The sequence below is a fragment of the Phyllostomus discolor genome, chromosome 5 (genome assembly GCF_004126475.2).
Source record: "Phyllostomus discolor isolate MPI-MPIP mPhyDis1 chromosome 5, mPhyDis1.pri.v3, whole genome shotgun sequence".
NCBI classification, from domain to species: domain Eukaryota; kingdom Metazoa; phylum Chordata; class Mammalia; order Chiroptera; family Phyllostomidae; genus Phyllostomus; species Phyllostomus discolor.
Window position 1 is genome coordinate 128,252,557 of NC_040907.2, and position 25,261 is coordinate 128,277,817.

At 34.9% G+C, this 25,261-nt stretch overlaps 1 protein-coding gene across 10 annotated transcripts in view; it reads left to right on the plus strand.

Annotated features, from left to right (window-relative positions):
- HERC4 (HECT and RLD domain containing E3 ubiquitin protein ligase 4) overlaps positions 1-25,261 on the plus strand; it is a 131,903-nt gene that overhangs the window by 59,253 nt on the left and 47,389 nt on the right. For 8 of the 10 annotated variants that reach the window (XM_028514212.2, XM_028514213.2, XM_036026887.1 and 5 more), the window contains 7 exons: positions 6,755-6,831; positions 7,156-7,280; positions 8,143-8,202; positions 8,319-8,430; positions 9,193-9,382; positions 10,818-10,990; positions 21,263-21,382. In XM_028514212.2, the coding sequence (XP_028370013.1) occupies positions 6,755-6,831; positions 7,156-7,280; positions 8,143-8,202; positions 8,319-8,430; positions 9,193-9,382; positions 10,818-10,990; positions 21,263-21,382 (857 nt within the window). Of the gene's footprint in view, positions 1-6,754; positions 6,832-7,155; positions 7,281-8,142; positions 8,203-8,318; positions 8,431-9,192; positions 9,383-10,817; positions 10,991-11,656; positions 12,216-21,262; positions 21,383-25,261 lie in introns of those variants that run through there. The other 2 variants (XM_036026892.1, XM_036026893.1) reach the window with 2 other exon arrangements.

Genomic DNA, 25,261 nt, shown 5'->3' on the forward strand with positions numbered 1-25,261 from the left:
ACTTGATTTGCAAATATTTTCTCCTTTTCCATTGGCTGCCTTTTCATTTTGTTGTTGATGCCTTTGCTTTTGCTGTCAAATGAAGAAAAAAAAGATACTTGAACAACAATTAAATTAAGAAAAAAATCACCAAAGCCAGAGTCAAGCCACTTACGTTTTCTCCTAGGACAAGTTTTTAATCCATTTTGAGTTAGTTTTTTGTGTATGGTCTAGCTTCATTCCTTCTCATGTTGCTCTCTAGTTTTCCCAACACCATTTATTGAAGAAACTCTTGTCTCTTCCTTATTAATCTTAGTTCCTTTGTTGTGAAATAACTGACCATATACTCGTGGCTTTATTTCTGGGCTGTTTTGTTCTACTGATCCATGTGCCTGTTATGTTAATACCATACTGTTTTGATTACTGTAGTATTGCAATATAGTTCAACCCTGCTTTAGCTCATGGTTGTCTCTCAAACGTTGTGATTGTCCAAGCAGTCTATTTTATTTTTAGTGGCTTCTAGTAGTTGAGGGTGTGTCAACACCTGTCAATATCTCAAAGTGGAGGATCTCAGTCAGCACCTCGATTCAGGCTAATTGGAAGCCAGATCTTCAGGCAGCAGCTGTAAAGTATGCAAATAGTACAGTCCTGTGGGACTGCAAAGTGTAAATCCCATTGGCCACCAGAGACAGGCAATCTAGAGGTATCCCTGGGGCAGCAGCCACAAAAATCAGGGGCACTGGACAGCAGATACTCGAGCGGTATTGGGCAGATACCTGTAGACTTGGAAGGAAGGCAGGAGAGCACAAGGATGGTATCTACCAGTGTCTATCCCCAGAGATCACTTAGTAGATCCCTAGATGTGTTCTAAACCAGAAGCCTGCCCCTCAGGCTGAAGCTCCAAGACAAGCAGGTAGGCCTTTTTCACAGAAAGTCTTGGGGTATGTGTCAGTCTGCTGTTTGCACTGTTCACTGGGGGTGATCGCCAGCCAAGGACTGTATCTAGTTGTTACAGTTCATGGGACCCAGGAATGCAAACTCCACTGTCCACCAGAGCCAGGCAGTCTTGCAAGGGGTGTTCTATGCAGCAGCCACAAAACCCACAACACCAGATCTGTTATACAAGCTCCCTTCTGAGAGATACTGGTGCCCTGGAGACCAGCAGAGAGAGAGCATAGAGATAGGGCTCTGGAGAGGAGTACAGTAGGCTGTTTGATGTGTTTAATTAGAAGCCTGCCTCCCAGGGCACAGCTATGAAACTAAGCCAGCAGGCTTTTACAGAAAGTTTTGGGTGCCTTGGCCTGTTGCCTCTTTCTGTGTCCTGAGGGTGGTAGTCAATTAAGAATTCTTTTCTGCCTTACAGTCCTGTGGGATCTGTGAGCACTGGGCCTCAGAGCCGAGTGACCTAGAGGTGTTTCCTGAGTAACAGTCTTAAAAGTTGGGGTGCCAGATGAGGATATAAGATCCTTTCTGGGAGATACTGGCAAGCTGAAGAGGGTAGAAAGACTTACCATTTTTTAAATGTTTCATTTCGGCTTACCAAAGCAAACTTGACAAAATTGTGAGTTAGGTAACCTTAGAAGGACAAAAAGAGTAAAACAAAAGTAAACATTATTGCAAACAGATAAGCACAATAAAATTTTCTTCATCCTTCATTCTTGTGGAATGAGTTCTTGTTCTGTTGGATATTGGGTTAGCAGTTTCATAAAACTGTTGTCTTTTTTAAAAAAGAAAAATCTTAATTGTTTTGAAGTTATGTAAGCCATGTCTCCAGAAGCTTGTTCCCAAGTGTCTATTCTTTGAAGTATTAAGTGGGTTTCAAATACCTGGCCAAGTCCTTTTTCTAGGGCTCTGAGATGGTCCTTTGAAAACACAACTCTAGCCTGTAGCTTACAGGAAAGCCTTCAGGCAAGCATCAGAGTTAAACAATCAGTAGATGACAAAAGCTTGAAATGACTAGGGCTAGTTAATTTGATACTGATAATTGTCAAGTGAAAAGATCTGATGAAGGTTCATAATAATAATAATGACTGACAGGGAAATTTGGTTGTTTCTGTGGCATGCAAAAAATATTTAAAAGCTTTTTAAGCACAATGTTTTCTAAGGATGATGATTAAGCCTATGAAAGAAGTCAGTGGCTTTGGCATCTGATTTATAAATGTGGATGAGTATAACTTTCTATAGATGAAAAACTCTTTGAAATATAACATAATAATCCTGAGACCTAATGTACCAGTAATAAATTCAGGAATATCAAGTAAAGAGATTCAGTGAGCCCTGGCTGGCGTAGCTCAGTGGATTGAGCACGGGCTGCAAACCAAAGTGTCGCAGGTTTGATTCCCAGTCAGGGCACATGCCTGGGTTGCAGGCCATGACCCCCAGCAACCGCACATTGATGTTTCTCTCTCTCTTTCTCCCTCCCTTCCCTCTCTAAAAATAAATAAATAAAATCTTTAAAAAAAAGATTCAGTGAGTTAGGCATCAAGCTTAGACGTCTATATTTTTATAAAACTTTGTAAGTCTGAAATACATCTCCATTTGAAAACTACTGGCTAGAAGATGTTAAATAAGAATTAAAGCAGTAAGAGAGTACTAGAAAACATTTCAAATAAATTAATAATAACTGAGATTAGGACTGAGAGCACTGTACCACTGGAACTTTGATAGAGAAAATTTGACAGAACTGTTCTATGAGTTTTGAATAGTGTTTCCTTAATTATACATAAACATATGGAAAGTAAGGACATTGACGAATCTCCGGGAACTTCTAAAACGGCTTTGAAATAGTTATATTAATTGTATTTTACCCTATAAATTTAATGTAGGGAAGGTTGAGTGTCTTTTCTGATGGACAATTCTTCCATGTAACCTTTATAATAGTAAAATATCAAACAGACCTATTATTTCTTGCACTTCTTACATGTTGAAAGAAACCTTTGTGATTCTTTGAGGCCTCTGTGGGACATCCCAGAAGTAGTTTCATTAACACATGAATGTCTTGGAAAATTTATTTTTCTATATTTAGGATCTGATTTGCAGATGTATGTTAGTTTGCTAGGGCTGCCATAATAAAATACCACAGACTGTGTAGATTAAAGAACAGAAATTTATTTTCTCACTGTTCCTGGAGGTTCAGAGTCCAAGATGAAGGTGTCAGTAGGTTTGGTTTCTTCTGAGGTCTCTCTCCTGGGCTTGCAGTTGACTGCCTTTTGCTTGTCCTCACATGACTTTTCTGTGTGTGTGCACATTACTAGTGTCTCTTCCTCTTATAAGTGCCCCAGGCGTGTTGGATTGGGGCCCCATCCTAACAACTTCATTTTACCTTGATCACTTCTCTAAAGGCTGTATCTCCAAATACAGCCATATTCCAAGGAACTGGGGGTTAGGGCTGCAACATAAAAATTTTTAGGGGACACAATCCGTCTCATAGCGGAAAGGCAAAAATCAAAAATGTCGTGAGAGGAGATTTGAACACTTTATTAAGATATAATACTTGGTTACCTATTTTATCCAGGTGGCAATAAAATATTTCAAAATAGACGTAGATAGTAATGTGATTTAAAAAAAAACTTTAGCTCTTTAATGAGTGAAGAATCTTTGTTCTTTTTTCCCTTTAAATGCAAAAATGAAGTCAACATAAAGCATAGAAAATTATTCTATTGAGACACAGAATTTTTGCTATGGCTCTGGTTCCACAAAAAATACAGAGTAACATTTTATATTATAGGTGAAGGCATTAACCAGTAAGTCACAGGAGCATACCCTTCAAAACCGAGTGAACTTTGCTCAAATATTATAACACATTTTCTAGCTTCTTTCAGAGTTGAGTGTTAACTGAGGCAAATAAAATTCACTTACCATGCTGTGTCTTTAGTTATGCTCTTTCATATTCTGGAACAAACTGACACTTGCTTCAGGATAGTCAAGCAAAATTACTTTATTAGTAATACTGAGATATCTGTGTTAACATGAAGTGCATTTGTTATTACTCATCTTGAAATAAATTAATATTTTGTCAATTTCTTTATTTTAAATTCTAACACAGTATATTGAGAAAGACTTGTAGAACACTTGGGATAGGGAAGAGTGCCAAAAGTATTTAGTTTTGTATTATAGGTGGAAGGGTTGTAGTGCCTTTTTATAGGCTTAAGACATCACTCAGCCCTGGCTGGCGTAGCTCAGTGGATTGAGCACCGGCTGTGAACCAAAATGTCGCAGGTTCGATTCCCAGCTAGGGCACATGCCTGGGTTGCAGGCCACGGCCCACAGCAACCACACATTGATGTTTCTCTCTCTCTCTCTTTCTCCCTCCCTTCCCTCTCTAAAAATAAATAAATAAATCTTTAAAAAAAAAAGACATCACTCATCTGTGGAGAAGCGAGAATTACTTAACACATGAAAGTGGGGGGTGGTGGAAGTCAGTTTAGATGCTAACCTAAAAATATACAGTAGAATAAATTATAGATGGACTAAAAAGTTAAATGTAAAAGATTAAGGTAAAATGATTCTATGATTTGAGCAATCAGCATTGTCATAATGCTGATTATCCCATTCAGCATTATGACAATGAAATTGATCATAACGAATGAGATAAATATATTTGATTAAATGGAAAAAGAAATCTTCTTGTAAGACAAAATTACACAAATAATTATTTAGGAAAATATTTGTAGCAAATACAACCTAAGGTTAATAACCTGAATTTTTTTTTAAAGATTTTATTTATTTATTTTTAGAGAGGGAAAGGAGAGAGAGAGAGAGAGAAACATCAATGTGTGGTTGCTGGGGGTCATGGCCTGCAACCCAGGCATGTACCCTGACTGGGAATTGAACAATAACCTGAATTTTTAAAGTGTTCATAGATATTGGTGAGAAAAACCAGAAGATACTTAATACGACAAACATTAAGACACCAAATAAGTAAATTAATGGAAATTCCCAGAGAGGAAATCTATGTTACTAAAAAGCATGCGAAAGTTATTACTCTCTTTAGTATCAAGAAATGCAAATGCAAAAAACAAGAGGATAATAGTAAATAAATGGAAATGATTAAACATTAATCCTTTCTTTCCTATTGCAGTGTAACAAATTGTGTAGTATATAGGAGAAAGCTAATGGTCCAGCTAGAAGATACAGAAGTAATGTTAGCATATCATCATTTTTCAACCCACAATGAATTAATGATCTTAGCATGGCAAATGGCTGGTTTGCTAACATCACAAAAAGAAACCTAACCACATGTTATGTGTTCCCTGATGGAAAAACAGCCCCATCATCACTACCATGTAATAGTTTTTTTGAAATAACCAAACTTGAATTAAAGGCTCTCCAGATCCAACTACCAATTTATAGGAAATACAGAAGACCCCTCCAAAAAAAAAAGTTAGGAGAAAACTTGTAGATACAGTCAGCAAAATCCCATCTGCAGGAAGCTGTATAGGACATATGACTAGGTTTTACAAACTTTTTGGAGTAGTAATTAACAGGAAATTAAGGAGAATAATTTTTGATGCCTTACTAACAGTCTCTAGAAACCCATTCATGTACTGTACATTAGTCATCTGTCCTCTTGCTAATATGGAAGACAGAATTATATTTTAGGAGTGAAAGAATAACATCCTACTAAATGTTTTGAGGAAGTGAATAATTTCACGTAGACTTGTGAGAATAATGTAGAGAAAAGATTTTTTAAGTTGAACGATCAGTTTATTTAATATTTTAGATGTACCCTTTTAATCTGTTCTTAAAAGTTGCTTTTGGCCCCAGAACATTCTGTTACTTGTAGAAAGTTTGGTTGTATCAATGTGAACTCTGAAGCTGTTACTGTGTTCTGTGCTAGGTAAATATTTTATGTCATGCATTTTAATAAATATTTATGTACCTTTATAAATAAAATGTGTGCTTGGTAGGTGGGAATAGTCAAGGAAATTAAGATGTGGCCCCTTCCTTAAAAATTTGTAATTCTATAGTGACCATGATCACAAATAAAATGAGGTGAAGCATCATTAGTCAACTAAAGGGTATAGGTTGGAAATAGGATGACAGAAATGGATGATACTTGGAAATAACTAGCCTTAAGTTATAATATGGAGCTTTGGTGTATTGGTATGTGGTACTCTAAACTATCATCAATGTTTCTGATGATATTCTTTCCATTTTGAGGAGAAGAGTCTTTGAATATCTTTTTGTAAAGGAACTTTATTGCCCCTTCTTGTACTTATACTAAATGTACTTACTAATTTTTATATTTTTCAACCTGATTTAGGTTTATTAATAAATAGTTGCCATGAATGAGCTGTGTGTTATCTTACTTTTGTACAGCTATAATCAAAGAAAATGATTTTGTATTATGAAGTATTTACTCAACTTTTAACATTTACTTGTTTGTTGTCATTCTTTTTAAAAATGAATATTCTTAATTTTTATTTTCTCCTGAACTTTTATACATTTCATTCAGTTTTTACATCCTCTTCAGTTTAAAATTGTTCAGATAATAAAGGTATATTAGAAGACACCAAATTTTGTGTGTAGGCCAGAAAAAAGACTTGTAGATTTACCAAATGCTGCTTATACTTGTGGGATCATTTAATATTTGTCACTTGGTCAGTCTGATTTCCATAGCCATTAGAATATTATACTGCACTTATCCATTGAGTCCATGAATGGAAGGTCTAATTAAGCTAGATGAATAAGAGAAAATCCAATAACATATTTGATACTTTGAAAAATGTGATACAAATCTTGATTCTTTTTTTACATTTTATTTTTATTACAGATTCTGAAGAATATTTCTGTGTAAAAAGAATTTTCTCAGGCGGAGACCAAAGCTTTTCACATTACTCTAATCCCCAGGTAATAGTAATCATATAAATAATAACTAAGCTCAGATAATTTTAAAGAAACTTTTAACCTATATTAATGTTCCTTATATGTTATAAAGTAATTGCTGTAAATTGTTTTTCTCAAGTTTACAAAATTCTGATCCATTTAAGATTTTGTCGCAGGTGTTTAGTAGATATTTACTTCTGTTTTTAAAAAAATCAAATGCATAGTATAATTATATGTCTAGGTTTCAATGACAGGAAATCGGTTTCCTTTAAAATAAATTTTTATAGATATATAGATATATAGGTGTCTCCTCCTTCTGCTGACTAATCTACTTGTTATAAAATTTAGAACTGTGGGCCACCAGATGACTTTAGATGTCCAGATCCTTCAAAGCAGATCTGGACTGTGAATGAAGCTCTGATTCAAAAATGGCTGAGCTACCCCTCTGGAAGGTTTCCTGTGGAGATAGCTAAGTAAGAAAAGCATTTTACCTATACAAGCACAACCTCTCACACAGGCACAGCCTCTCTACTCTGGTAGAGCAACCTAAACTCAAGAGTTTTTGTTTAAATAAATATTTGATTAAATATTATATGCTGAATGGTTTATGTACAGAAGTTAAATGTCTAGAATTTCTATAGTAATGGATATTTTAAGAGATCTTTTATCTCTGTTATATTTCTTTCATATACATAATGACATGTGAAATTACTTTAAATACTAAATAAAGCCACTTTAGATTTGGATTTGAAATATGTTTTTTTCTAACCTCATAGTGGTCACTGTCTTAACTTTTATACTCCCTGGAAGATTTGAGTATTACTTTTTGAATATTTTGCTTCTAGACAACCTTGTACTTAAAGTTTTTCTAATTGTAGGTTGTGTTGGTGTGTTTGGTATGAGGGGCTGGCTATATGTGATAAGTTTTTTTATTCTAGATTGGTTTCTTCTTAAACTAAATTCTTCTTAAAAGCCCAAAGAATAGGCTTCCAAAAAAAATATCTTCCCAGATTGGATTTATCATAGTGTGGAATTAAAAAAATTAAATATGCATGCTTTTTGTAAAATATTTTTTAAAGGAACATCAAGATTTGTTCAGTGAGTCAGGATGAAAGTGAAGTAATATATGAGAAACTCAAGGGTATAGAAGTTACTTTTTATTTATCAGGAATTATTTAATCAATATTTAATCATTTTAAAATCCTCATTTATTTTAAGTGAGCGTTGGTTAGAACAATGCTTATAGCATTAAATATTAGGTTAAACATGGATTTGAATTTTTATTAAAAATAAGGCAAACATTTCTCATTTTGTGATCTTGACATTACTTTTTAGTGAAATAGATGGAACATTTTCGTCTTCTGGTTGTCTAAATGGGAGCTTTTTAGCTGTTAGGTAAGTGGTAATTCTTTGATATACTGAATTTTAAAATTTATTATAGTAAATAAGAAGTGAAATAACTTTAAAATTTTATTTTATTATTTATTTATTTTTCTCTTTCTTTTTAATAGCAATGATGATCACTATAGAACAGGCACCAGATTCTCAGGGGTTGATATGAATGCTGCTAGGCTCTTATTCCACAAACTTATACAACCTGATCATCCTCAGATATCTCAGCAGGTTCGTTTTTAAATTACTTTATATTTGTATTATGTACCCTGTTGAAATTTTTATTCCATGTTACTTTATGTTTATAAAGCTTAATTAACTTTATAGTTTTATACTCTTCATTATGATGCACTTTCTCTGATTTTATTAAATACATAAATACACAAGGATTAAAATAAGGTTTTATTTCAAAATTTGTAATTTACCTGTCAGGTATTTGTAAATCTTTTCAGATGTCTGGTACAGACCCTTAATGGTAAATATCAACATTATCCAACATTACCAACTTGGTTAAGTCTTTATATAACTGTAGAGGTGGAGAGTTTTTTTTTTTTTTTTTTTTTTATTTATTTACTTTTAGAGAGAGGAGAAGGCAGAAAGTGAGAAACATCAGTGTGTGAGATATACATCTATTGGTTGCCTCTCTCACACCCCCAACCACAGACTTGGCCTGCAACCCAGGCATGTAGCCTGACTGGGAATTGAACCAGCAACCTTTCAGTTCTCAGGCTAGCACCCAATCCACTGAACCATACCAGCCAAGGCTAGAGGTAGAAAGTTTAAATGAGACCTACATGTGAGAATTCTCTCAGTAATGCGTAGACATCAGTTTTTATTGTACTCCAAATTACATTCACTGATTAATTGCAAGACTTTTTCTTTCACTATTTCATGTTTGCTGTAGTATAAGATTATCTTTATTTTTGTTTCCATTTTTTGGGGAAAGTACATTTATTTTAAATGAAGTAGGTTTTACTTTTTGTCAAAATATAGGTGGCAGCTAGTTTGGAAAAGAATCTGATTCCTAAACTGACTAGCTCCTTACCTGATGTTGAAGCATTGAGGTTTTACCTTACTCTACCAGAATGTCCTCTGATGAGTGATTCCAACAATTTTACAACAATAGCAATTCCCTTTGGTACAGCTCTTGTGAACCTAGAAAAGGCACCACTGAAAGTACTTGGTAAGAATTCTAATTTTTTTTTTCTTCTATAACCTTTTCTCTTTATGAAAATGCTTTGAAGTTCTTACAGTCTTGCTGTTTGAAATTTTGCTACCCTGCTTATTTGACATTGTCTTAGGGGAACAATAAACCTGTTCTTCCTTTTGTTGCTTTTTTCTAGTCAGTCTGATAGTTGTTGGAGGTAATGTTAAAATATTAATCAAACACAGTAGCAGAGACAGTATCAGGAAAGATAAAAATTGTTTTTCATATTCCCCTCCCCCATTTCCTCCAGAGTGATCATGCTATTAAAGAAGTAAAGGAGGAGGAAGAATTAAAACTGAACACACATGGGTATTAAATCCTCCTTGAACTCTGTTAACCCTTTGCCTTCTATTTCCCTCACTTGCTAATTTCCTGATGTTTATTTCTCTGCATGTAGATGAGATTCTGCTACTTATCTCATCTTAAAGTTCTTTGTGTGCTCATGATTTTTGGTCTAAACTTTTCTTACCCCAATTTTTCTAATTGTAAAGATTTCATTTCTATTTCCTGGCTGCTAAAGTTTGCTTGCTACAGTTGCCCCAGTGCTTTCCTTTCTGATAGTTTTTGTTAGGTATGTGAAGCTGAGATACATAGAAGTAATAAAATTAGTGTAAGAATTTTTAGGCTGTAGGTTAGCAGAGGAAGCAATAAGTGAGGGGTAGAATCCTGGAATCCTAGGGAATTAGCTAGTAATAGAAGAGGGAACTCACAAGGTTATTATTCCATGTTGTCAGAAGTTTTTATATTCTTTCTGCTTCATAGGGTTGTGGTATTTGTAGTTAATAACAACAAATAGTGAATGTGGGGAAGGACAGACATGTTATACTTTGTATTGTTCCGCTTCTCTATTTGATTTTCCAGAGTACCTTGCATTTTAAAGGTGGTGCTTCACAGTATTTCAACTTCGTATTGAAAGATAAAGTTTGGAAAGATCTTTAAGTATTGGAGCAATACAGTTTTAAGATGTTTTGTTTAAAAATTAAAATTCTAATTTCCAAAGCACTTTTTAATAACTGCTTTTAATATTAGGAATAATGGTGAGGTTTTTAATTCATTTAGGAAATAAAATATATAAATTCAACAGACCTTTATTTTTGCTTTCTTTTCCTTTTTATTGAATTTATTGGAGTGGCACTGGTTAACAAAATTATACAGGTTTCAGGTACATAATCCCACAACTCATCATCTGTATATTTTTGCTTTTGAGAGCTTTTAGAACAGTATTCTTTAACTTGAGGGTGAGGCGAGATCTGTAAACCCTAGAAATGTTACATAAAATACTGTGTCATGTGTATCTTCCTGGGATTTTCAAAGGGTTAAGAGCCACTGCTTTAGAAGAAAAGTCAGTATTATTTTGAAAATCATGATTCTTTAAATTCATTTTATTTGTGTGTTCACCTTTTAATAACAGAAAACTGGTGGTCAGTACTTGAACCTCCACTATTCCTCAAGATTGTAGAACTTTTTAAGGAAGTTGTGGTACATCTTTTGAAACTCTACAAGATTGGCATTCCCCCTTCTGAAAGAAGAATTTTCAACAGTTTTCTTCATACTGCATTAAAGGTTTTAGAAATATTACATAGGGTATGTCCAATAGTTTATTTTACTCTTTCCCCATTCCTACTAACAGATCAATGATGTTTCTTTTAACATTAATATATTACAGATTTAAATTGGCATAAAAGATACATAGTAGAAATTTGAAAAAGTTATCTAAATTTTTCTTTTAAAAGATATAATACATCTGTATTTTGCAGCTTTGGTCTTATTTGACTTTGTTAGGCATTTATGGATAACTTGTCTGTAGTTGGATAGAACAGTAGTGAACTGATGAATTAGAATTCTCTTTATATTTTCTTGTGAAGAACATAATTTGTTTAAATATGTTTTTTAATACTTATATGTGGTTATAATTTGAAAAGACTGCATTCTTTTCTGCCGTTCCTCTCAGTGTAAAGTAATAGTACATATTAAAGGATACTTGTAGCAGTTAAAGTTATATGAATAAGCAGTCTCAGTTTTTTCATTAAAGATGGATTTGAGACATCCCTGACAGCCGGTAGGTATATCTCTATTATGCCATTTGGTGTTCTTGAGATGCTGTTTTCTTTTTGAGAGACATGACTTAAGGGAGAAGCTTATGTTTCTAGCCTCAAAAATGACTGAAAAATCATATGAACCTTTACTCTTTAGGTTCCTCCCCTTAACAACTTCTTTAATGTTTTCAGATGTTTCTTGCCTAGTAATGAGGTAAATGATAAGAGAATAAAGAAGTTCTGTTCTCTGTAAGAAAGAACCCTTATGGAGCATTTAATTTTCCTTTTTATTCTTTTAGTGAAGTTCCTGTATATTTTCTAAATGACTTTTTGAAATTACTTTTTCTATTGTATATAGAATGTTCCAGATTCCTGGGGGTGGGGTATTTCTCTTTATAATCAGGGGGAGATGATAGCCATTTCTTTCCTAGGAAACAAGTCATTCTTATGTTTGCTCTTTCCAGAACAAGCCTTTCTTACACCATTTTAGGGTTAACTGGATTCTGCAGTAATCTGCTGTTAAGAAGATACTCAGACTTCATGGGATGATCCTCTACTTTCTGTATGCCTTTTGTCTCGGATTCAAGAGATTAATTAGATTTCTCTTTCTTCTGGACTCCCTTTTCATTTTCCAGTGAAATATTGTTGTCAGCCAGACCCTATTCCCAGATAATTATTTACTCTTTTCCTTCCCTGTTTATGTACTTATCTTTATTACCCCTTTAAGTAAATATATGGGATCTGGCACAAATAATGCCCCCTCTTAATCACAAAATCGTTTATTAAAAAATCATAATCACGTGATTTTGTAACATAATATCACACTCAAGCATACCATATTACATTTTAGGTGAGATGTTCAAATTAAAACTATACATTAATACACCTATATTATTACCCTACCAACCACATTCAACCACCTTACTTCTGCTGGACCCTGTATATATTGCTCTAGCTGTATCTTTTACTGCAAGTAAAAGAGAAGGTAGAAGAAGAAGAAGGAATTGAATCTTTTGTCTTTTATAATCACAGGCAGAGCAAGTAATTTTTAATTTCTTTGCTTAGATCAGAAGCCTCAATCTCCACTCAAGAATAACCCTTACAGGGTTCCATCTTCAGAGAGTTTTTGATAGAGCCATGGTATATACTATAATCCTAGGTTTTCTGTAGCTAAAAGGGAAGAGAAAAGAATCTTCAGTGGCCAGGATTAGAATATCCTTTGTATATTAATTCATGTGAACACTTTACATACATTCCTCATTTAACTTTTTAAACTCTGTATGGTTGATATTTTGCTTCTTCATCTGAATGTCAAATGTCATAAACCTGTAAGTTAACAGAGTTGAAATACAAATCCAAGTCAACTTACAAAATGTTTGGGCCTTCCAATGTACTTTTATATTGGCAGATACAGTAATATAATATGTTCAACAAGGGGTTTGCTTTTATTTTATTCCCCTAGATCTAGTGGTTCCTATTTCCATAATAGTTGATAGTATTAAAGATCATGTTTCTAACTCCATTTGTGTTGTTCCCTATCCTCTATAATTTTGAACAAGCTTTCTCTTTATCACATATGCAAATGGAGAATTATCTATAGAATAAGGATTAAAATACTGGCCTAACAGTTTCCCATGATTGATGTATTTAAATTACACAATATATGCAATTACTATACCTTCATATAGCAGTGATTTTTGTTACCACCATTACTACCACTTGGAAAGGAAACTGCTATTTTTGACTTGATTCATTGGTGTGAATAGAAACTAGATCCTTGTTTGAAATTGTTATATACTTAAAAGCAGAATGATAATGATACCAATTTCTTAAGCATCTCTTACTGGAAGTTCTTAGAGCTGTCACTTACCTTTCTTCTGCCCCCCTATTTTGGAGAAAACTTTCTTTGGTTCTAATCTGCCATTAGCGGATACTCTTAGAAATTAACCATTAGGGGTGATTTGTTTTCATCTTTAAGTGAAACCCACGTTGCTTATCAGAAACTTGTTTTTTCAAAAACATTTATGGCTGACAAGTGTATATATTCATTCTCTCTGCTCCATGGTTAAGAAATAGGAGAAGTTTCCTGAAATTATTTCCTTCTTGATCTGACCCTAGAGCAGGATTGAACTAGAGAACTAGATTGTGTTTCCTAATTATTTTGGGGTATATGGATGACTTGTTCCTCCCTATGCCATGTCCTTTGGAAAGCTTTCGATTAAAAATCATATCCAGTGCCCCAAATGGCATAAGAAAGATAGTTTTGGTACCTGCTGTCAGGAATGAATGTATTAACAGATAAATGAGTTTACTGGCGAGTAATTGGGTTATTTAGTAGTTTCTGAGTTTTCACATAGTACATTATAGAGATACTGATATTCCTAACAAAAAGGCTGAGTTGACCTGTGTAGCCTAATTGCCTACATATCATGCTAATCTTCTTAATGAGTGATTTTCAAAAATTATTTTTCCAGGAACCCTTAAATAAACCAAACAGATAAGACACACATCTCTGCTTACCATATACCTACCACCTTTGAAATGAGGTTTATAAACTAGAATGCTAAACTGTAATTAAAATGTGAGATAAAAGTATTATGACTAAACATATCATTTTATTTTGTCCATCGCAGTCAGTATACTGAATGTACAGGTTATTTTGAACTATCAGGTGATTTCTTCTTTAATTTGTTTTACAAATATTTATTGAGTGCCTACTATGTGCTTATCATTGTATTAGACATTAGGGATACAGTGATAAATAAAAGATGTGATTTCATTTAAGAATATAAATTTAGAGTGGTTGTATACATACAAACAAATAAGTATTTATAATATAGTATGATAAGTGCTAGATTAAGGAAAATGAAGGGTGTAATAAGAATACATAGGAGAACATGTAACTCAGACTTAAGGAAGGCTCCCTGGATAAAATAATGTCATCATATCTACTATACAAATATATATTTATAAATTTTTTAAAACTCTTGATTTTTATATGTAAATCTATATACACAGGTCTGCTGGAGCGATCTTCTGTTCAGAGTCTAATTTACCTATTTTTATAGCATTGTTAACTGATTTTCTCTTTAGTTGTTAAATCACTGTGACTGAATTAACAGCCATAATTTTTCCCCTTGTCTGAGTTTGACTGCTGTTTGTCTGTTCCTGAACCATACTTGGTTTCTGAATTGTTAATTTTTATTCTAACATAGTATTTCTTTTCAAAAACCTATATGCAGGATATACAGAATACAAACACTGGTTGCTATTAGTGAAAGAAACTGCAGTTTACATTTTTAAATCAAAAATATTTAAAATAAAGAAAAATGTGTATCAGTGGTCAGTGGGATGTGAATCATTTTCTACAAATGTCACTGCATTTTAAGAGTCCAATGTGATAAAAAGTTAGTGTGTATAAAGTCATACGCTGCTTAATGAAGGGGATGCATTCTGAGAAATGCATTGTTGGGCGATTTGGTCATTGTATGAAAATCATGGATGTCACTTAACAAACCTAGATGGAATAACCTACTACATACCTAGGCTAGTTGGCATATAGTGTGCTACTTCTAGGCTGCAAGCCTGTACAGCATGTTATTGTACAAAACAACATGAGATTAAATTAAAGCACAATAGGCTATGGTGCAATCAAGAGATGTGGTAAGCTGGAGATGTATGAGGAGGGATGCAAAAAATACCCCAGAATTAATTTTCTGGAGGGTGAGCCCCTTCTATTACAGGCTTTCCCTACTAGGTGAGTGTTCTAGGAACCCATCTGTACCAGTGTACCAGCTGACATTCTGAGAGGATGTGTTTGGCTTCAGTGAATTTTTTTTGGAGACTCTTTCAACACATCTGCCCATTTCATGAAGGGTGATGCACTTGCTCACACCTCACTGAGTGTTCAGCAATTTTTGATTAAAAATGTCAAGACCTCTGTGCCCCACCTTTCTATTCATCCAGTCTCTTCCTGAGCTGCGTTTTTTTTTGTTTCCCCAAATGAGAAAAGTCCTCAAAGGGAAATGTTTTGCTGATGTGGAAGAGGTGAAAAAAAATGGCAGAAGCACCAAAAGACATCTAAATTGACAAGTTCAAAAACTGAGCAGTGGAGAAAACTGCTTCATAGGTGTATTGAATCAACTGGAGAGTACTTTGAAGGTGACTGAAGTTTAAATGTGTATGAATAAATACACTATTTTTTTATAAATAAATTCTGGGGGGGGGGGGTTGGCGCCCCCCCATATGAGGTTACTGCTGATATAGCAGCCTTGCTGTTTACAGCCAACTTTTTTTTAATAAGTAGGTAGACTACACTGTAAAATAATGATAAAAAGTGTGGTATAGTAAATACATAAACCAGTGATATAGTCATTTATTATCATTATCAAGTATTAACACACTATAGGTAATCGATGTGCTATACTTTTATACAACTGGCAACACAGTAGGTTTATACCAACATCACCATAAACATGTGAGTAATGCATGAGTAATCAGTTACCTATGAGGGCTACCATGTCTCTAAGCAACGGGAATTTTTCAGCTGCCTATAATCTTATGGGACCACCATTGTATATGCTGTTTGTTGCTTACTGAAACATTCCTATACAGTGCATGACTGTATTTATGAACATAAATATTGGTGGAGGGAAAGCGAAGGCATTTTTTTGAGTAATTGTGTATATTTTCATTTTCAGTAGTAAGAGTTTGACTAAAGACTCTAGGTCAAGGGTTTGCAAGGGTCTGAACCTGTTAAGGTCCAGATAATAGTATTTTTACAGTTTGCAAGTCATGTGGTTTCTGTACAACCATTCAATTCAACTCTGCCTCAGCCAGCATATAAATAGATGGGCTTGGCTGCTTTACAATAAACTTTATTTACACAAAACAGCCTAAGTAGGATTTTGCTCATAGGCTGTAGTTTGCTGACTCCTGCTCTAAGATCAAGGTTTTGTTTTTTTTTATTATTTTTTTTTCACAATTATATATATATTTTTTAATTTTTAAAAATATTTTTCATTGATTATGCTATTACAGTTCTCCCATTTTCTTCTCGCCTTTATTCTCCTCTGCCCTGTACCCCCCTCCCACCAGCATTCCCCCACCTTAGATCATGACCATGGGTCATACATATAAGTTCTTTAGCTTCTCCATTTCCCATACTATTCTTAACCTCCCTGACTATTTTGTACCTACCATTTATGCTACTAATTCTCTGTACCTTTTACCCCATTTCCCCTCCTCCCCCTCCCCCATAATAACCCTCCCTATGATCTCTATTTCTGTGAATTTGTTCCTGTTCTAGTTGTTTGCTTAGTTCATTTTGTTTTGTTTTGTTTTTGATTTTTTATGTTTGGTGGTGGTTAGTTGTGAGTTTGTTGTCATTTTACTGTTCATATTTTTGATCAACTTCTTTTTCTTAGATAAGTCCCTTGAACATTTCATATAATAAGGGCTTGGTGATGATGAACTCCTTTAACTTGACCTTATCTGAGAAGCACTTTATCTGCCCTTCCATTCTAAATGATAGCTTTGCTGGATAGAGGAATCTTGGATGTAGGTCCTTGCCTTTCATGACTTGGGATACTTCTTTCCAGCCCCTTGTCTGCAAGGTTTCTTTGGAGAAATCAGCTGATAGTCTAATGGGAACTCTTTTGTAGGTAGTTGTCTCCTTTCCTCTTGCTGATTTGAAGATTCTCTCCTTTACTAAGGAGAGATTATGATGTGCCTTGGTTGTGCTTCCTTGGGTCCAACTTCTTTGGGACTCTCTGAGCTCCCTGGAATTCCTGGAAGTCTATTCCTTTGCCATAATGAGGAAGAAGTTCTTCGTTATTTTTTCAAATAAGTTTTCAATTTCTTGCTCTTTCACTTCTCCTTCTGGCATACCTATGATATGGATGTTGGAACGTTTAAAGTTGTCCTGGAGGTTCCTAAGCCTGTCCTCATTTTTTTGATTTCTTGTTCCTTCATTCTGTTCTGGTCGAATGTTTGTTTCTTCCTTCTCCAAACCATCGATTTGAGTCTGATTTCCTTCCCTTCACTGTTGGTTCCATGTACATTTTTCTTTATTTCAGTTTTCATAGCCTTCCCTTTTTCCTCTATTTTATGACCATGCTCAATCAGTTTTGTGAGCATCCTGATTACCAGTGTTTTGAACCCTGCATCTGGTAGGTTGTGTATCTCTCCATTGCTTAGTTCTGTTTTTTCTGAAGCTGTGATCTGTTCTTTCATTGGGCCATATTTTTTGTCTCAGCGTGCCCCTTATGTAATAAGGAGTGGAGCCTTAGGTATTCACTAGGGCGGGGCCTCCCAGGTCATTGAGTTGTGTTGTAGGTGGGGGAGGGGTCCGAGAGGGAACAATGCCAGTTGCTCTGTTGTGGGCTGGCTTTCAGTCATTTCCTCCTCTACCCACTAGCAAATTGGGCTCTTCTGGTACTGATTCCCCAGTGGATTGGCTTGTATACATTCTTGGACCCTGTGGGTCTCTCCAACAAACTCTCCTGTGAGGCTGGGAGTTTCTCCTGCTGCCTAAAACCCCACAGGTTTTCATAGTCAGAGGTTTTGAGACTTTCATTTCCCCACACTGGAGTCCTGGGTTGCTAGTTCTGTCTTGTTTCCAAGTTATTGCTACTGGTTTATCCACAGGTAAATGTGGGACTGTCTGGTCGAACAGCCACTGCCTTGCGGCTTGTCCTCTGCACCTCCTACCAGTCTGGATGATTAACTTTGGTTGTTGGACTTCCATGCAGTTTGATTTTTTGACAGTTCTGGTTACTTTTTGTTTTTAATTTGTCGTAGTCCTTCTCTTGGTTGTGTGAGGAGGCAGAGTGTATCTACCTACACCTCCATTTTGGCTGGAAGTTCTAAGAGCAAGGTTTTGATCTCCAGGTGTAAACTATCTTGGAAAAGCCAGGAATAGCAGTTTTACTCTGGTCCATTCCTCTCATGGTTATAAATTAATCAGACAGTGAAAGAACAAGCTCAAAGTGCTTTTGTCAGTTTATAGAGTGAACAAAAGTTTCAACTTTGAAAATGAAAGCAATATTATTAAGTCCTTGTTAAACTGGGTTATTTGTATCCTCAAGAGTAAGCCACAGGATCAAGCATTGATTATACTTGATGGCATAATTTTAAACATTATTCATAAGAGGAAACATGTTTTTACATGTGTATTCTAAATATAGTACACATATATATGTACAAGTATTCACATTTTTATGTATGTATATATAATAGTATCTGTTTAATAGCGTTTCACAGACTAAATGAGATAATGTACATGACATCTACTTAGTAAGTGGTCCTTAGTGATAGCTATTTTTTTATTAATGCAACATAAAATCTGAGTGGATTTTAAGGTAAAATCTACAATTGAGTGAAAACTTAAAGTGCTATTAGAAGCATGAACTATATACACATCTATTACTCATTTTGCTTGCTCTTCCATTCATCTCATGTTCCTTGAGCACCTGATTGGACACAGCACTGTCTGGTAGATTTAGTCACCTTTACTAGATGATTCCTTTTGTTTCTTTTCAAACACTGCTTAGTTGGTTTAGTGTGTTTGTGTGATTTTTAAAAACATTATAAACAATTTGTTTTGTTATTCTCCATAGGAAATTTAGCTCGTTTTTTTTTTTTTTTTTTTTAATTTTTTTTTAGATGAACCTACTTTATTTCTTCAGTGGTTTGTTTTCTTCTAAATGTGGCATCGAAGTGTCTGCATTTGTCTCTCTCTTTTTTTTTTTCATTCTTTACTTCTCCCTCACCTGCCACGCACAGCTTTAGTTGTCTCCTTTAAGGAAAATGGTTTTCAATTATATGAGGCAAAACTTTGCCTTGAGCTACCTGACAGGTTTGCCATCGTTTTAATCTAAAATAATGGTTTAATAACAAATTCCTCATCATTCCCAGCTCTCATTTCTGCCTCACCAAGGTTTCTTTTCTGCTTGTATGTGTGTGCTTCCAGCATTTTTTTCACTTACTGAGGCTTGAAACTTTGAAATTGTCTTTGACTCTTTTCCTGTGTTCTATATCCAATTAGCTACCATAAAATAAAATACTTATTATTTTTAGATTTACTTAATTTTAGAGAGAGGGGAAGGAAAGGAGAAAGGGAGAGAAACATTTGTGTGCAAGAGAAACATCAATTGGTTGCCTCTCGAACACCCCCAACTGGGGACCTGGCCTGCAACCCAGGCATGTTCCCTGACTGGGAATCGAACTGAGCCATACCAGTCAGGACTACATTCTTCCTTATTATCTAGAAACCTTGAATCTTTAATTCCTGATTCAGTTCCCTACCACTAGCTTCTTTACTCATTTTTGAATATACCTCACTCTGCCAACAGAAGAATTTGCATAAAATATCACTGATTCTATCACTTGTTGATTTTAAAACCAACTATATATCCTCAAGTATCAGCTTTTGGCACAGTAATGTTCTGCAACAAAACACACTGAAACTGATTGGCATACAGTAATAAGCGTTCTCATTCCTACTGTAATGGGCCCTGCTTCAGCCCAAAAGTTGGCCGAGGACAACTTTTGGCTGATCTAGACAGGGTTTAGCTGGGCTTCTCTCCAGGCTACATGTTGGGTCCAGCTCTGATCCTTGTGCCTCTCCTTCTCCTTGTACCATCAATTTAGCTGAGGCAGGTGTATACAGATTTTTTCTCCTTTTGTTCATGCTGTTTTCTCTTCCAGGAGTGTTCTTCCTCACACCTTTTTGAAGTCCTTTCCATTCACTTTACTCTCTTTAATTTTTATCATTCTCTATATAGAAGTATTGAAATACACATTCTCTAATTTTTATTACCCTGTTTACAGAAACATAGAAATACCAATAAAATAGATACCTATGTGTCCTTCATTCTAGATTCAGCCATTGTTAACATGCTGTCACATTTGCTTTATAAATGTATGTAAATTATATACTTTTTTCTTTGAATCATTTGAAAGTAAAATCCTCATATACCCTTTAATACCTCAGAATTCATTTTCTTGGGCATTTTCCTATATAAAGGCAATACTGTTATTTTTCTCAAAGAAATTAACTGTGATTCTGTAATATCTAACTATCTAGGCATATTTAGTTTTCTTCTGTTGTACCAAATACGTTTTTTATATCGCTACTTTTTATAAAACTGGAATTTAGTAGGATTCATTTTTACATTTGTTGAGTCTTGTTGATCTCTTTCCGGCCTGTGAACGTAGTATATCTCTTATTTACTTCTTTCTTTATTTATTCTTACCTGAGGACATGTTCACTGATTTTAGAGAGAGGGAATGGGAGAGAGAAAGAGGGAGGGGGAAAACATCTACCAGTTATCCCTTGTGTGCGTGTTTACTGGAGACCGAACCCACAATGTAGGTATGTGCCCTAGGTATGGATCAAACCTGGGAATCAGTTTACAGGACAATACTCCAACCAACTGAGTCATACCAGCCAGGAAGCGAAACATTAGTAATTCTTATTGTTACTTAAGTCCCATCCCCAGCCAGAAGTCCTTATTGTTTCTAGTTTATATATACTATATGTATTTTAATGATACATACCTCATACTGTTTGGTGGTTATATAAAGATTTTTCATTTTTACTGGGTTTTCAGGTACTGAATGCATATATTGCGTATTACCAGTCTGTTTTCCATAGCATTTAACTAGTATGTTGCATGTAGTAGGCACTCAGTAAATTATTTTTTATGGGAAGAGAAAATTAGCTAAAAAACATTGAGCCTTTTTCTACTAAAACATTTTTCAGCCTGTTTCAGGTACTAGTTAAGTTTAATGTTAATGACACTTTTTTTTTTTGTAGGTAAATGAAAAAACGGGGCAGATTATACAGTATGATAAATTTTATGTACATGAAGTACAAGAATTGATAGACATAAGGAATGATTATATCAATTGGGTTCAGCAGCAGGCGTATGGAATGGTATGTTTCTTGTTGCATTTTATGATTTAATTTTTATGTATCATTTGTCCTAATATAAAAAAATTGCTTGTTTTTGAGATGCTAAAGTTTTTTTAGAGCTTTAATACAGAGCTTATTACTGAAATAAAAATACATTGTAAAGGAGCAGTCACGTGTTATGCATATTTGTAAACATTGCAGTCTTATTTCAAAGCCAAACCAAAAAGATAGATTACACTTTTCTAAGAAAAAAGCAAATTTGACATGGATTTATAACCCTTATTTGTTTTCAGTGTGATTTCCTCTTAATTCTTGAATGTTGAGAATACTAGAATCACCGATATTAGAAATCTAAAAATACACAGTGGTGGGTAAAAGTAGGTTTACGGTTGCTTGTTTGGGAAGACTTGCAGGTTATGATAATTACAATAGCTTTATTAACTCAAAAGAATGTCAGTCACAATTATAACCCTACTTTTGCCCACCCCTGTATTACTGAGATCCCTGTCTCAGAACTACTAGAGGAGAGTTGTAGGACAATCGATTCTGTTTTTTATTTATTTCCCCCTTTATGTGTTTAATTTTATTTTTGATTTCTTGATGTACATCCACATCTGCATATACATCTATGTGGCTAAGTCTTTATTAACTGGACATTTAATGTCCCATGAAAATAATAGCATAGTCTTAATAAAACTTGAATGAGACATGCAAAATTTTAGAAGTGGGTAAGCAGCTAGATATAGAAGAGTCAGGTTTAATACTCTGGTTTGCTAACCATTGTAGTATACTTGAGGCCATCTACTCCACCCCTTAAGCAGATCATTTAGCATTATGTCTAGCAGTTCGAGAAGGGTAAGTAGTCTTTTTATTGCTTGCTAGGCACCCAGGACAAGCTCCCTGTGGATAGTCAGTCCATCAGTTTATTCACCAGCACCTTTAATAGTGTCTAGAATATGTCTAGTAGGCATTAAAAAAGTCTTACAGTTTTCTAATGGCAATGTGGTTAGTGCATGCTATTTTTAGGATACTCTCAGCTATAGGTATCATGTCACTTCTGGAATATCTTTTGCTTCCCTCACTTGGGTAAGGATTGGGAGAGATTTGTTGATCCAACTCTCACTCCCTCGCCCCACCCCACCCTGAATCACTGGGAATCCAGCTCAAGTTTATAGTTATACAGATTTAGGTATACTCATTTGCTCATTCAACAAATGCTTATTAGAGATCCCATATGTAACAGGCATTTATTTAGGTATTGGAAATACAGTGATGAACCAGGTAGTTAAGGGTCCTGTTCTCATAGAATTTATAATCTATTGGGCAAGATGGGCAGTAATCAAATAAAACAAAAAGTATTAGTTAATAATATGTACTTTATTTAGAGAGAGCATTAAAGAGAATGTAATCAAGACTGTATGATTTCATGCAGTTGGGTAATCAGAAAAGTCTTGTGTAATGAAGTATGAACCATAATCTAAATGTTAAAAAGCAGCTGTGTAAGATAGAGTACAGAGAATTTCAGGAGAAATGAACATCTAGTAAAATACCTTGGGTGAGGAAAAGCTTGACTTGTTTAAAGGATAGAAAGAGGGCAGTATGGCTAAAATACAGAGTGGGAAGGCTACTGGGAAAGGACAAAAGAAGTGGGCAGGTGCCAGATCATGGAGGTCCTGTAAATTAGGGTCAGGAACACATATTTTTTCTAGGGTGTTGTGGTAAGCCATTGGAGGGTGGTAAACAGGGGGGATTATAATGTGTTTTATATTTTTAAATAATCGTTCTGTCAGCTCTATGGAGAATGGAGTGAGGGGAGTAGATCAAAAATGAAAGAGGGGAAACTAGTTAGAAGATTGTTTTAGTTGATTGGGGAGGTAAAATGATTGGTTTGACTAGGATGGTGGTTATGTAAATGAAAGAGAAATGGACTTGGAATACCTCTTGGAAGGGAAAGGGACAAGAATTGCTGATGGATTGAAGATGAAATGAGGAAAGGAGAGAAATCAACAAAGGAGATTAAGGAGTGGTGGGTAAGGCAGGAAAACTAGGAGAGAGTTGTGGAAACCAAAGTTAAGTGGAGGAAAAACTGTTGAATGCTGTTGAGAAATAGGATAAAATCATAGAATTGTGTGATGAATTTTGTTACATGGAAGTTATTGGTAACCTGGCTAATGCTAGTCTAGGGTGAGTCATGCTTAAGGGAAATTTGGAGGTAAGGAATAGAGAACAACCGTAGGCAGTAGGAAATGTAGAAGCCGAAGAACTTAAATGTACGACCTATGGACAGGAACTAATGGGAGGAATGCTGCAGGGAGGAGGGGTGCAGGGCGCAGGGGGATAAAAGGGAGAAGAAAATGGGACAACTGTAATAGTATAATCAATAAAATATACTTTAAAAAAAGTTCTGCTTTGTAAAGGAAGGAGTAAAAATAGTGGAGTGGTAGCTGGAGTCCATAGACAATAGTTCTTTAAGAAGGAAGATGCTTGACCTTGGGAAAGTTTTGAATAAATATTTCCTCTTCCCTATTTAAACTAAATCTTTCACTTAGGCAAAGTTTTTCAAACCCTTTCTCCATAGCACCTCCCCTGAAGAGCAGGGGTAAAACCCTGTTTCTTGCGGTTAAAAGTCCTTAGAAAGACTTTTTTGAAGTCTTATGTTATCTTCTTAACTGACACAGATTTTTAGATATAATACAGGGATTGGCAAAAGTAGGTTTACAGTTGTTCCTATGAAAACTTACATACTACAAGCATTAATAATACAAGAATAAACTCTCTTTCATGTACTCACAACTATAAACCTACTTTTGTCCACTCATGTATTACAATGAAAAAGGGACTTAAATTATTTACCATTAAAGAAAATTGAAGCTTCATAAATGAACTTTGTTCCAAGTTTTGCATGGAAACCCTAACCACCACCTAGAGTAGTATAGGTCTTTGAGCAGTGCTTTTGAAACTGGAGTGATATATGGACCCCTTTTAAAGTAAAACAATTTCTTTTTGTTGTTGTTTTTTAAAGATTTTATTTATTTTTAGAGAAAGGGAGGGAGAAAGAGGAGGAGAGAAACATCAATGTGTGGTTGCCTCTCATGCGCCCCCAACTGGGAACCCAGGTGTGTGTTCTGACTGGGAATCAAACTGGCGACCCTTTGGTTCCCAGGCGGGTACCAATCCACTAAGCCACACCAGCTAGGGCTGAAGTAAAACAATTTCTTAAGAAGCCCTGTGTTCATTTACACTATTTGTGATTATTTTGTTTAAATACATACAAACGTAAACTAGTTCTAAACTCCTGGTGCTTAGCTTTTAAAAGAACTCTTAAACCATAACAAATTCATAAATTATATATTAACACTACAGGTTTAAAAATAAGTCTAATATTTAGTGTGGAGGAGGTTATGTTCTGATGATCAGTAATCTCAGTTCACACCAAAATATGGTAAAGAAGCATTATAAAGTAAGTGTGCCAGGGTTCGAATTCTATCTCAGCATTTATCAGTCTATGTTCTTGGGGAAGTTACTTAATTCTTTGTCTGTAAATTAGAGATAATAGTATCTATCTTTTATAGTTACTGAGAAGATTAATTGATGTGATCTATTGAAAGTGCTTGCGGCAGTTCCTGGGGCATAGTTAAATACCAATAAAATGGTGGTTGTTATTATTTGCTGTCTTGAACCATACTTTGTCAGTAGCTTCTGTTCTGATAACTTCTCTTGCCATCTTTCTCTGTATGAACTACAATGAAACATTTGCTTTTAGGATGAGATGTGATGCTTATTTGGCCTTCACTCATCAAGCACACCATGTATGAAGTCCTAGACATAGAGATCATGCTTGGTACTAGTTTGATTATAATCACAACCATTGATACTGGTATTATAAATGGATTATCTGAA